General features: G+C 46.2%; 1 protein-coding gene across 4 annotated transcripts in view; it reads left to right on the forward strand.

Annotated features, from left to right (window-relative positions):
- FHIP1A (FHF complex subunit HOOK interacting protein 1A) overlaps nucleotides 1-14,286 on the forward strand; it is a 272,991-nt gene that overhangs the window by 242,289 nt on the left and 16,416 nt on the right. For all 4 annotated transcript variants that reach the window (XM_059922608.1, XM_059922607.1, XM_059922609.1 and 1 more), the window contains 2 exons: nucleotides 5,423-5,613; nucleotides 9,223-10,365. In XM_059922608.1, coding sequence (XP_059778591.1) covers nucleotides 5,423-5,613; nucleotides 9,223-10,365 — 1,334 coding nt within the window. The remainder of the gene's footprint in view (nucleotides 1-5,422; nucleotides 5,614-9,222; nucleotides 10,366-14,286) is intronic.

Below are 14,286 nucleotides of genomic sequence, written 5' to 3' on the forward strand. Positions count from 1 at the left end.
TTGTGTTCAGATAGAGGCTGTTTTGCTCGAAGAGAAGCTGCGTGTTGTTCTCTTCAGGAACATTCCCATCTTACGTGGGCACTGGGTGTCTGGAGGAGAGGGGAGAAAAAATGCCAGTCTAGGGTAAGATGAATAGGAGAAACACAGCCAGAATGTCTCTGAAAAACAAACGAGCTTTTTGAAACTCACTAACGTTGCTTTTAAGATTTTTGCCTGTTGGTACATTACTGAGGCTATCATCATCTCTTAAGAAGCACCTTGCTTAGTTCATCATACTTCACTGCTTTGTTTTGTCTTTATTGTCAGTGTAGCAGTAGGCAACGTGTGTCCTTTGTTATTGATTGGTTACCACTGAATTGTTTCAGAAGTGATGGTGATTTATTTTAATGAGTAAAACCCAATAAAATAGAAAATGGACCCAGGGTTGCAGAGGGTTGGGGAAATAATGAAAAAAGGGAGGACAATGTGGGGAATATATTTTTCCTGCTGTATTGGGATGGCTTTGAGTAATCTGAGCCTCTAAAGCCATTTATTAGTCTCTGATTATATTTACTGCTTCCTGAATTTAAATAAAATCCCACCCCAGGCAAATATAGTTGAAATGAAAAGATAGTTTGATGACAGACATCTGTACTAAATTCCTAAGTGATTTTTCTGCTAGCGACAGCCACTTAATTATTTTTTTTATTGGCGTATAATTGCTTTACAATGTTGTGTTAGGTTCTGCTGTACAATGAAGTGAATCAGCTATATGTATACATATATCCCCTCTCTCTTGGACCGACCTCCCCCTGCCCCCCCCCCCCCCCCCCCATCTAGCTCATCACAGAGCACCGAGCTGAGCTCCCTGTGCTATACAACAGGTTCCCACTAGCTATCTGTTTTATACATGGTGGTGTATTTGATGTTTGACGTTTGGGGAGCTTCTGACTTTATTCTGTTTCTAATCTTTCTGTGTAAATGATGGAGAGACAGAGGGTCAGTGTACAATTTTCCCACTCTTCCCTCTGGGATAATCCTTCGTTTTAAAGGCACCGTAGTAGAAGTACTGCTTTGAATACAGGGGTGCTATTCATTTGAACTGACTCTCCATTTTCCGATTTTATAGAACCCCCTCCTTCAACCTATGGGGGATCTCCCTTTATTTGATTTACTCAGCAGAAAGTTCTTAGTTTCTACTGAAAGCATGTGTTTGCAGAGTTGCAAATTCCCAGTAACTCTTTATTCTAATATAATTTCAAGCTACCCACTGGTGATATTTGATAAATAGCTTTATTAGGTTTGATCCACTGTTCTATTTTGTTTTAGTACTTCAAACAAAGAGTAGAAATCTACATATATCAACTTAAATCATGAAATATGCTTTGTTTGAGCTGTAAGCAGTCATTGAGTTCCTGCAGTATATAAAAGCATTGAAGCAGTTTATTTCTTAAATAATTAATGATGAAAATAAGGATACAGTAAATCCTGTGTAGTTGCACATTGGCCTTCCTGTGTTGTTTTTCAACTTGCTATAATAGCAGTTACCCTGATTGTAATTTATATAACTTTAAAGAGGACCACACGGTTCCCCTGTCTTACTTAGTTGCTTAGCTGAACACAGAACAGAGGCAATATAAAATTCTGTGTTCACACACAAGCTGGGACAAGAAGGGGAATGAGCCATATATCGTGGAAAATTATTTCCCTCAAAGTATTTTTCTAGCCTTGAATTCATTTATCTTTGTTATCCCTGTGAAGTAGGTAGGCAAGTATGAGGGGAGGTGGGGTGCTGAATTTTTAGGCCAAAGACTGATGTGAATACAAATTATTTACTAATTGTAGAACCTTGGGCACATCAGTTAATTGCTCTGAGATTCACTTTCCTCATCTGTTAAATGGGAATAATATCTGTGCTGCCTACCTCACAGCAATGTTGTGAGGGTCAAATGAAATGTATGTGAAAGATTTGTAAATGGTAAAGCACTATATTCTTGTTTGTTAGTCCTTTTTCCTTTCTTGGAAGACCTACAGTCAGATGTTTTGTGTTACTGATCACTTATTTTCCTTATTGATTGACTAGCATTATTAAGAAGTAGTCCTATTTCATGTAGTCTGTCAAAAAAAAAATCAATGAAAACTTCTAGCTTTTATATACTGGTTGCCCCCTTTTAAAAATAACTTTTTATTTTGGAATGATTTTAGATTTACAGAAAATTTGCAAAGGTGGTATAGGGAGTTCCCTTTATCCAACTTCCCCTTAACATCTTATATAACCATGGCACATTTACTAGGAAGTTACCATTAATACAATAATATTAACTATAGTACAGACTTTATTCAGATTTCACCAGTTTTTCTACTAATGTATTTTTTTGTCTCAGGGACCTGTTCTTGGGTACCTCATTGCATTTAGGCCCCTTTTAATTTTATTATGTTCCAGTTTTTTTATTATGAAATATTTTAATATGTAGAAAATTTGAATGAATAGTATAATGAACACCCATGTATTCTGTATCTAGATTCAGTAATTGTTAACATTCTGCCACTTTTTAACTTATATGTATGCTGTATAAATAAAATTTTTTTCTCAACCATGAAAAAAAAAAAAATCCTGTGTAATCTGAATTTCCCTGAGCCTCACTCGCCTGTGAGAGCAGAAGCGTTCACATCAACGACCACAGGATGGGCTTTCCTGGCTCTTACCGCTGCTCCTCATGTAAGACCTTGGCCCCCTGCAAAGCGTCAGCCGTCGCTTCTGGGGGGTCCCAAGGGAGGGGCCTTAACGTGTGTTCATGATCAAGACGGTTGCCGCAGCATCACCTCTGCTGAGCCCCTTTGGCTGGTGCTGCGTCCCCTCTGTCCCTGCCGTGTCCCCGCCCCTCCTGAGAGTGCTTGGGGACGGGGACGGCGCTCGGGTGCCGGAACAGCGCTGCCCCCTAGAGTGTTCTAGGGGCCAGAGCTGCGCTGGCTTCAGACAGGTGGGAGACAGCCTCTCTCCTCTGCCTCACTCTTGGTCAACAAAGCATCTCTGCGCACAGAGATCCTCGTGAAAAGAGCTCCTTCATTTTCTACCTACAGGATCTGTTCCTTCTGCAGTAGGGCTCAGGTACAAGTCCCCAAAACCGGGCTAAGGATTAGAACAGATCGGGCCTCTTTCCCATACTTCCCCCCCTCCCCCCAGCCCTGCCCCAATCTTTCCTTTTTGTTTTTAGAACCTTTGACTCCCATGCAACTGAACTTATGCAAATAGATGCTGCCACATCAGACATGCAGGGTGTGTCTGGATCTTAGGGAGAGGGATTTAGGCTCAAGTGTGTGTGTGTGTGTGTGTGTGTGTGTGTTGTATGCCTATGAGTGCGGGGAGGGGAGACTGGGACCCCCTTACCTGGCCACCTAGCTAAGGTTTGGGTTGAATGAGGCATGGTTTGATTTATTTTTTGAGAACAGAAGGTTAAGTGGCAAGTTTGTCATTTTATACTATGAACATTATTAAGACCTTAAGTGTAAACTGCTCTGAAGAGAATTAAATCTCTTTTCCTCCTTGACTCAGGCACTTGCAGTGGGTCAGTCATTAATGCAAACATAGGTTTTCCTCTTTTGGATCAACAGGAGCTGCGGAGATGGCTTAATGTTTACTGGCCTCAAGACATGCCCTGGAAGTTGTACTTTTATCTTTTTCACTGAATCCTTAATCATAGCTTGTTTTCCTCTGTACTGCCTCTCTCTCAAAGCTAAATACAGAAACAAAAACATTCTGGTTTATTGAAGATTGTGGTTGTTCGCCTACTTGGGGTCTCTGGAGTTGGCTCCTGCACAAACGTGGGACACTCGGCTCTGGCCGTGAGGCCTCCATCCCATTTGTTCCATCTTTGTTTAAATAAACAGTATGGTTTATCTCCCTGTTAGGAAAGGAAGCCATTTAAACACACTTTATTCTACCCACGCAGCCCGCTGGTGTGCTCCAAGTGTGTCAGAAACGATTGCCCAGATTTTCTTCTCTCCAGGTTCATAATGATCCTGAGATGCTTTGCTCACCACCCAAAAGTGTTTTGTGTGAAACTGGGCCCATTGCTCCCCGGTGAGTCCTTGGCCACTGTAATGTTGTGATTTATAAAGAGAAATATGTATTTGGTCTTCGTCCTTTTTCTTTTGAGTCCCACCCGCCTGATATCCAGGGAGGGGAGAGGGTTGAATTAAGCGCTAATGGCCAGTGATTCAGTCAACCATGACTATATAATGAAACCTCCATAAAGCCCTGCAACGGTCGGGTTTGGAGAGCCTCTGGGTTGGTGAACGCTGGGAGAGAGGCAGCCTGGAGAGAGAATGGAAGCTCCCCGCCCTTTCCCCACCCTTGCCCCGTGCATCTCTGCATCTGGCTGTTCCTGAGTTATAGCCTTAGGTAATAAACCAGCAACCTGGTAAGTAAAGTGTCTCTGAGTTCCGTGAGCCGCTCTAGCAAATTAATGGAACCCAAGGAGGGGGGTCGTTGGCACCTCTGATGCATTGCCGGTTACTCGGAAGCACAGGTGACAGCCTGGACTTGTGAGTGGCGTCTGAAGTGTGTGTGTGTGTTGGAGGTGTCGGGGGAAGCCTTGTAGGACTGAACCCTTAACCTGTGGGGTGCGCTGCCATCTCCGGCTAGACAGCGTCAGGCCTGAGGAGAACTGAAGGACACCTTCATGTCTGGACCACTGATTGCTTAGTGGGGTGGGGACATCCTCCCCCTGCCTTACACACACCCACCCTTTGGAACTGGGGATGGAGCACCTGTAGCACAATATGTTCTCGTGATCACCCGCGAGAATACGAGAGGAGGTTTGCACCATGACGGGTCCTTTGCCTTTTTGTGCAACTGCTGTCATTCAGTACCCACTCTGAGCCAGAGTTTCCGGGATCATGAGACAAAACTCTTGAAGGAGGTGCTTGCTCTGATAGCACATTATGTTGAGAAGGCAGACACCGAAATGATTGTGATTCTAGTAATAGTGCCTTAGTAGAAGGCTGTGAGCATAGTGGAGGGAGAGGGTAGTTCCATCTTGGAGTAGGAAGCCCAGAAGCCTTCCCTGAGAAGAGGACACTGAAGCCAGACTTTGCAGGATGACAAGGCATTTGTCAGGCAGGGGGAGGGGAAAGCACATTGCAGGGGACGGTTAGGGTAGGTGCAAAGGCCCGGAGGCACAGAGGGATAGTGGATCCGTTAAGAGATGGGGAAGTTTGTGGAGGTTAAATTGTGAAGGCCCTTAAATCCGCGTCAGAAGAAAGAAGCCCTTGACAAGTTTTAAGCACGGGAGTGAGCCCTGGGGGCTGGTAGGATGGCTGGGGTGAGAGTGGGGAGACGATGAGCCACCCCGGCTGTGACTGGTCCTGATCGTGGCTTAGGCGGTGGTGGACTGGGAACGGACCTGCAGACACTGAACGCTGGCCCTTTTTGGCTTTCCAGGTATCTGATCCCTTGCAATCACATGATGCTGAGTCAGAGGTGGGCTGTGAAGGAGAGAGACTGTTACTCTGTTTCTGCGGCCAAGCTGCTCGCCCTGACCCCCGTCTGCTGCTCCAGCGGGATCACCCTGACGCTTGGGAACCAAGAGAGGGATTATATTCTCTGGTCAAAGTGCACGCATGATAGTCCAGGTAGGAGTGTTACCGACCTGGGTGCTTGATTCTTTAATCAGTAGAAATTGAAGAGAGGCCAGGTGAGAAACTCAGGCAAGGCCTTATTAGGACTCGTGTTACAGCCCGAGGGAGGGAGAACAAGAAACGGCTTCCCTTGCTTGCTCCCCAAGGTGGGGCGAGCTGGTCCCTTAAGTGGGGTGAGGGGGGCTGCGAATTGGTGGGTCAGGCCAGGGATCCTGCGCAAGGCCCTGCTTTTGCCCCTGACACCTCAGAAGTGGCAGTTGGGTTTTGGTCTTTTTGCATCTTGTTGTTCATAGTTTGCCCCAACTGTGAATGCACGCAGTTATTTTTAGTCCCTTTTAGTTTCTTTGTATTCTGTTGCTGGAGGAGCCGAAGACATGTTTGTCCAGGTCCAGGCACTGCAGCGAAGGGTTCCAGGTCCCAGCCTGTCAGGGAAGGACCTCTCGAGTGATAATCTTTAAACAAAAGGATGCCAAATTCCATCTCTCCTTGGACGTGTCTGTCTCTAGGTAGACAGGGAGTGATGCAATGAGTCCCATTTCTTTTATCACTGACTACCTGGGGGTCCTTTTCTGCTTTGTAAAGAGTTCTGGACATTTGGTAATCAGCGTTCCTTGACGTGCCCAGCTCTTACTTACTCAGTGTTCCCAGACCTTTATTTTAACTAGGCTTCCTAGCGCCATCCTCAGAGCCCAGTATGAATAGTGTACCCATGTGTCTTTTTAAACAAAATGGGGCTGAGGGTGTGGAGGTGGCTCTAGCTAAGACAGAATTAGCCCTTATTTTTATTTCCAAAGGGACCCACTTGTGGATGCTTTTGCCTGCCAATGTTATATCATTTGAAAATGTGAAATGTCTGATATGGCAAGAGTATATGATTCATTTGATTGACATCATGAGGGGTTTTTCATAAATACTTATTGTCCCAGAAGTCACAGTACCCTGTGGCGTTTGCCAGCCACAGCTGATCTTGTACAAGTAAGATTTAAATGGCCCCCCCGTGTCAACCGTGGCCCTCCCTCTGGCGGGCAACAAAGGGGTGTTTGTGTGTCTTTGGTGGTCAGAAGGCTGCTTCAGCTCAGGAGAGTCTGCCTATCCTGTGACCGCTAGGAAATGGTCCCGGCCTCATGCTGACTTCCGTGTTTCCATCTATATTCTGATCTCCCCCCAACAGTGTCCTTCTGTCCGCCCAGCTGTAGTCCTCTTCGATAAAAAGTATTCTGTCTAAGAGCTGGGCTACTTGACTAAGAAGATATCAGCATATTTGGTATAAATGTAATTTTTAGAAATTAAGATTGTCTTACTGATTCTTAGTTTTTAAATAAAGATACAGTGTATCGTGGAAATTAATACTTTATGTGGCAGTGTAACAAGCTGTACTTTCAGTATATTTTCCTGTTAGGTAAACTAGTATGCATATCTTACATTTTCCTACCCAATTGTCATTTTTAAACACGTATTTAAAAATTGATGTCTTTTTTATTTACTAAAAAAGTTGTTTTAAGAATGAGTCTGTGGCTGACCTTTCTGCAGAATTCAAATTTCAAGTTAAACGTATGATGGTTGAGTGCCTGCAACTCGCCACGTTCTTTCCCTGTGTTATCACATTTAATCCTCTGAAGACAGTATTCCCATTTTATAGATGAAGAAATAGACTCAGAGTGAGGGATTGACTTATTTAAGGTTACACAGTCGGTAGGTCCTCTGATTCCAAATTCCATTTCTTTCCACTCTCCTCTCTCTGAGGTTGCCTTATGGTGGCTAAGTGCCCTGATGGATAGGTGGTTACACAGGTAGGTAGGTGGGTAGATAGATAATGTGGTTTTTGTGCAGTAGTTAAGAGCTAGGATTCTGAATCGCGGCTCTGCTCCTTCCTTGGGCAAACTACTTGATCTTTCTAAGATTTTTTCCTCATCTGCTTTCCTCAAAGGGTTGTTCCAAGGATAAGTGATGTAGGACATACAAAGCTGTTAGAAAACTACCTAGTATGTAGTAAGTGCTAAATAAATATTATCAGTAGTCAAAGTGGATAAGAGGTAAACTTTTAACAGTAGAGCTGTAAAAAATGGATTATGTCCACCCTAACGACGTGAAAATGTGTATTCTTAAAGATTCACTTGTGGCCCAGTCAGGTAGAGATTTAGACAATGAATAGGGTTGAAAGGTGTGGCATCGAACGAAAAAAGGAGAGAGGTTGACGTAAGACAGCTTTTGCTTGACTTCTGGCTCTGCCACTGACTCGTTGGGTGATCATTGTCTCTGAGCCTAAATTTCTTCATCTGTAAATGGAGAAAATAGTATCTCCATGTAGGGTTGTTGTGAGGATTAAATTAGATAGCACTGAGAAAGCACCTGCCATGTAGTAGATGTTTAAGAAATGGTAGAGTTTGTGTTCTCCCTTGTCTGAGTTCTTTTTTTTTTTTTCCTAAAGGAAAATGTAAACTTAAATGCAGATGTTTCCATACCTATTTCAGTTACACGGTTGAGAGCTTTTAACATCAAAGGTAGTCAGGGTATCATTCTTAGGTTAAAAGGGCTATTTTGGGAGTGAATATGACTTTTTCTTAAGTCACTATTTGGTACATATAATTCCCAATAATTCCCAGGAAGGCAGAATGAATTAAGAGGCTTTTCGAAAAACCCAGGGTTTTCTAGAGAAAATCTGTTTCCCAAATTCATGGATTATATAGGCTTTCCACTTTAGAGTCAAAGTAAAAATCTTTTTAATTGCCTACTCAGTGGCAGGTACCATATTGGATATATTACCTAACTTAATCCTCCTGTTACCGACCAGGGTTCTTGGCCTTACCCAATCAACAGAAGTTGACTAGAGGCCAGACAAGAAATTCAGGCGAGGCTTTATTGGGTCCCCTGCTGGAGCAGTGGGGGAGTGAGAGCAAACAACAGGTTCCCTTGCTTGCTCGATCCCTGAGTGGGGGCCGAGCTGGTTCCTTCTATGGGGTGAGGGTAGGGGTGTGTCCAGGGGTCAGGCGGGAGGGCTGGCTTAGGCGTTTCGCCCACCCGTTAGGTGGTGTTGTGTGCAGGGGGCACGCGCAGTACCCTGCTTTTGCTCCCAACACCCTGTTTTTGCTTCCGGCTCTTCAAAAGTGGCAGTTGGGTTTTTTGGTCTCTTTGAATCTCTTGGGTCCAGAATTTGCCCCAACTGCGCATGCACGCAGTTAGTTTTAGTCCCATACAGTATCTTTGTATTTTGTTGCTTGAGGAGACGTGTGTCCAGGTGCAAGCATTGCAGCACTGCAGCAAAGGGCCCCAGGTCCCAGCCTGTCTCACTCCCAACAACTTGAGAGGTTGCCTTCATTATCTCACGTTTCTCTAAAGACTGATACCAAGTAACAGACTTCTGTTGGTGATGGCCAGTATCTGACCAGCCAGATTGGTTTTGTATCTTCTATGAGGATAGAGTTTCTATTCTTATTTTTCCTTATTAAAATCTAACTTTTTTTTGTTGTTTGGAAATCATTTAATCAGAAATTTTTAGAACCAAAGTAGCTGGTGGGACAAAGCCTTGGCAGCCCGATGAGTTGCATTCCCATCCATTGCCTGTGTCCCCCCGCCCGGTTCTGACTTGTGTGTCTCCCGGGGCAGGGCCCTCAGAGCAGCCACCCCCCGAGGCGTTCTCGCCGTCGGCCTGCATTGTGGAGTACGGCAGAGCCTTGGACATCAGCTACCTGCAGTACCTCTGGGAGGCCCACACCAACATCCTCCGCTGCATAAGGGATTGCCACGTGTGGTCCGCCCTATACGATGGAGACTCCCCCGACCCCGAGGCGCTTTGCCCGGCTCTGCTGGGCCCGCCCGAGGAGAGGCCTCCCAGAGCCACCTACCCTGTGCTCAGGCTCCCGCAGCAGGTCCCGGGGACGACAGGGCCCCAGGTGGCTCCCGGAAAGGAGAAGAGCCACACGGAGCTGGAGTGGGACGACAGCTACGACGCCGGGATCTCCTCGGGGGTGGGCGGGGGCTGCCCTGGGCCGTATGAGGATGCAGAGAACTCGGGCCCCCCGGCCCCCGTGGATCCTCCCAGACACATCCAGGAGATGAAGAAGAACGCCATCCTGCTCTTCAAAGGGGCCTACATCGAAGAGTCCGACTTCCAGGACGACGTGATGGTGTACAGGTTGTGTGCTGAGAAGGATGCTGAGGACAGCAGCGGTTCACGGGAGGACGCCGCGAGGCCCCCAACCCAAGCCCAGACCCAGGTCCAGGGTCCCCCCGTGAGCAACGGCCCCCTGCCCGGCCCTCAGCCAGAGACAGATTCAGAGGAGGAACATGGTAGGGACGATTCGGACGTGTTTCACGGTGTGTCCAAGGAACCAGGAGGAGAGAACGAGCCTGAAGTCGCCCTAGAATCAAGCCCCGAGTTAGTGGCCCCCGCCCCCAAGGCAGAGCACGGCGCACGCCTGACAGTGACTAACCCCGACGGTGAAGATTTCATTGCCCAGTATGACCAAATCATTAAAGAACTGGATTCCAGCACCGAGGGCTTGACGGAGCAGAATTTCTCCTCACCTGATCCCTTGCTTCTTACAAAGGAGCCGGAAGAGGAGGAAGATGAGAGCAAAGGAGAAGAGGAGGAGGGGAAGAAGGAAGCAGAAGGGGAGGAGGATGACTTTGACCCTTTCATAGCTGAGGCTCCTGCCGCAGAGACCCAGCCGTCCCCGTTCGGAGCGAGAGATGAGGCTGCCTTTGCCCGTCACCGTCCCGCGAGGACTCAGAGCACCCCGTTCACAGGTGACGCTCTTAGATTGCTCTGTGGTTTCTGCTTTTGAAAGCGCTTGTACGTGTTGCACCAGGAGCGTGAGGTAGGTGCAGGTAAGGAGCGTTATCAGTTTACCTACCAGAGGGGTGGAATATTTTTGTAAGGAGCAGGGAGGGGTGGTTTTATTTTTATCTTATTCTGTCGTTTCCCCGCCCCCCCCCCCCCCCCCGGCAAATTAGAGGTTGAATTTTGCCATTGAGTAACTTCCCTTGATATGCCTTTGATAAAGTAGTAGGACTGACTAAACCACACAAGAAATCCAGTCTCATTATTTAATGGCCTCATTTCCTCTAGCCTAATTTATTTTTCTCCTTAGCATTTGTTTTTATGTATATTTAAAAAAAGGAAATTACAGTTTCCCCCACTGGCATGTGTGCTTCCTGAGGGCACAGGTGTTGGCTTGTTCTCTGCTCTGTCCCTGGTGCTGAACAGTGGAGAGGGCACATAGCAGGTACTCAGAATACCCCTTGAATCAATGTGGCTGTGTACACACAGCAGTGGCCAGTGGGGTTAGTCGTGCCTTTGCCTGGGCCTGGGAGCTCATTTCAGTTAATCACAAAATCTGCATCCAAAAATAAGTAGAGTAGACCCACATAAACTCATCACTGTGCTAAAGAGTGGCTGCGTTCCAGTGATCAACCCCTAACAGCAGGTAGAAATCGCGGATGAGGCAAAGGGGTAGGATGGGGTATCAGGTAAGTGGATTGAGGTTAGGAATTATGATAGAATTATTATCATTAAATTATTACCCAAGTAAAATTGTTACTGAACTGAGGTTTGGCTGCTCGCTGCTTCAAAGCCAATACTTGTCGGTAGGAAAAGAAAGATTGCTTTATTCAGGAGGCCGGCAACCTGAGAGGAAGGTGGACTCGTGTCCAAAAGCCCATTCCCCACTGCCGATCAGGGGGCAAGAGCTTTTAAAGGGGAGCTTCAGTGGTGTACAGACGGAGGGAGGGGGCTCCCTGCAGAAACAGCACAGTCCGCGCTGACAGTCTTCTTGAAAGTCGTCACGCAGTGGTCTGATCAGCGTCGTCATCTCGATTGTTTTAAGTACAGTTAGTCTTCAGTTCCAGGGTCGGTTTGTTCCCATTTCTCTGAGGCCAGTTCTTAGAATTGCGGCAGCTCATGTCATGTCTACAGTCAGGTCATCATGTAGTTACCTTCTTCCACCTGGTGGGGATTTCAGTATCTACAAAACAGCTCAAAGGATATGGCTCAGAATATTATCTACAGCCCTTGAGGGGGAACTAAAGGGCCTTGACTTTGTTTCATGGCTAGACTGTTACTATTTTGTCTTGCTTGACTATTTTCCTTTGCTTTTTTAGTTTCTCATTTCTCTGATTAAATTTATTCTTTGGCTAAAGTTTTTCTACAGGCAAGAGGCAGGTGGAGGACATGGAGGGGGTGAGGGAGGGGGTCTGTCCTGGGAAGGCCCCACAGGGTCCTGCTCTGTTACAAAATCTGAATCTGCACATCGTGGTACAGAGGGACCCGGCACAGAGGAGGGGTCCTCAGGCTCAGGGATAGCTGGGGTGGGACCCCTGAATGGTGTTCAGTTAGAGGAGAGGGTCCTAAGGAGCCAACATCTCAGCGGGATGGACTGGCCTTGCAGTCACGCCTGTGGGGACTCCTGGCTCTGGCGCTTCCAGCCGTGTGGCCTTGGTGCCCTAACTCTGGGAGGAGCAAATGTGATCCTGGGCTGGGGTGGTGGGCCGTGTCATTACTGTTATCACAGGCAGCCTCCGGCAGCCTCAGCTGAGGCTTGTCCTTCCCCGGCCAGCAGGGGGCAGCTCGGTGGGCGGAGATCATGCTCCCACCTCCTTGGATCACCCAAAATACACGAAGTCACAGCACCTTCCGGTCCAGCCAGGTAGGCTTAACGTGATCTCAAGGAGCTCTTCCGCCCTCCTCCAACTTTTAGTCCTCTGTTTACGGATGCCTGAAAATTTATTTAAACAGGGAGAAAGCTTTTAATTCCACAATTAAAAGGCTTGAGGTTCTAGCGGAGATAACATTTCAGTGTGAATGGGTTTTCATTAAAATTCAATCAGTCAATCATAAGTAAAAAGGATTAGATAATCTGGCTCTTCCCAGTTGATAAGGGGAGAGGGAGGGGAGGGGGCGGGGGAGAGCTTGGTGGGAGGAAGAGGGCAGAGTAGCCTAGCTCAGTCCCAACTCTGCCCTAGGGCTGCCCCATTTACTCTCCCCCAGCAGGAATCCTAGCTTTGTCTGCAGTGTTCTCCAAGACATCAGGACTACCCACTGCTAATGAAGATTGTTCTTTAGAATGCCAGTCTATTCTTACAAAGGAGCTTCATCCCTGGGCAATATGTAAATTGAGGAAAAAAAGTATAGCTTAGGGCAAAAAAAAAGAAAAAAAAAAAGCTAATACACCACCTATAAAATAACATCAATATTTTGAATATGATAACATCTGAACACCACCAAAACATAACCTGAGATTTGGATACAAATAGGTAATTTTAACTAAAACGCTGCCTGTTTCCTCCTTTGAAACTTGTACACAGCTTCTCTTTCCACGTTTGTGAACTTTGTAGTGTCCAAACTTCTGAGTTTGTTCTGCAGCATTTGGCTTAATTTCCCTCTCTCCATGGAATCCTGATTTCCGCTGAAATGAATTTGCTTCTCAGCAAAATCAAAGCATTCCATTTCATTTATCTAATTAATTTTATTTATTCATGAAGTCAGCAATCTTTTATTGATCCCCTAATAGTTGGCAGGTTCTGTGCTATGTACTAAGGACACAAAAATGAAGGGATTTGTAGACTTTCAGAGGAGACATCAACAAAGAACTATACTCTCTTACTGAGAAATGTGTTATTAGTCATTGTATCCAAATCCTATGGGAGCCCAGTGTGGGGAGTGGGAAAGGCTTCACAGAGGAGGGGCACAGTGAACAGAAGCTTCTGGGTAAAAGGAGCTGAGAATGACAGTCCAGGCAGAGGAAACAACAGGCAAAGAAAAGGAGCCGGACAGCGCATGGGTCTGACAAGGCATGGGTCTTGGGGGGCAGAGAGGAAGCCACAAAATTGGTTGATGCCGGCTCAGGAGGGCCTTCGGGCCACGCTGAGGAATGGGGGCCTTGTGCTCCTGGCACTGAAGATGCCCTGGAATTATCAGAGTTGGCGAGTGATGTGACCAGATCCGTGTTTGGAAAGGCCAGCCTTGGAGAGTGGGGAGATAGCACTGGAGTGAGGAGAGGTTGGTGCCGGGAAGATCAAAGTAAGAGACTTGTCATCGTATCAGGATTTGGAATGCACCAGTAATAAGTTTTCTAGGAACATTTTCACAGCTGTGCTCACATGGACGTGCTGAGATGTGTACACAAAGCTGTTCCCTGCAGTGTTGTTTATAATAGAAAAAGACTAGAAATAACCTATATGTCCACCAGTAGGGGACTGTTTTGCTAATGCAACACCCACGGCAACCAAGTATCTTGTGAATGAATGAGACAGTTCTGTGTGTGCTGATGTGGGACGGTCTCTGGGAGATATTGTGCAGTGGAAAAGCAAGGGGCTGAACAGTGTGCAGACAGTGTTGTCATTTTATCATTTGTTTAAAAACAAATACCAGGAGACACACACACACACACACACACACACATACCCTGGGAGGCAAGATAGTGTGTTGGTTAAGAGTCCCGGCACTGGAAACAGATGGTCTGAATTAAAATTGTGACTCCATTTACTAACTGTGCACTTGGCATTCTGGTCATCTTTAAATGTGGATAAATAATAAGCACACTTTGTAGGGTTGCTGTGAATATTTAAGTTGATACTTTAAGAGTGCTTAGAACACTGCCTGGCACATAATAAGTGATTAATGTTTTGAATGATAATTCAGTTATTAGTACTTATTACATATGTGAAACA

The sequence above is a fragment of the Balaenoptera ricei genome, chromosome 5 (genome assembly GCF_028023285.1).
Source record: "Balaenoptera ricei isolate mBalRic1 chromosome 5, mBalRic1.hap2, whole genome shotgun sequence".
NCBI classification, from domain to species: Eukaryota; Metazoa; Chordata; class Mammalia; order Artiodactyla; family Balaenopteridae; genus Balaenoptera; species Balaenoptera ricei.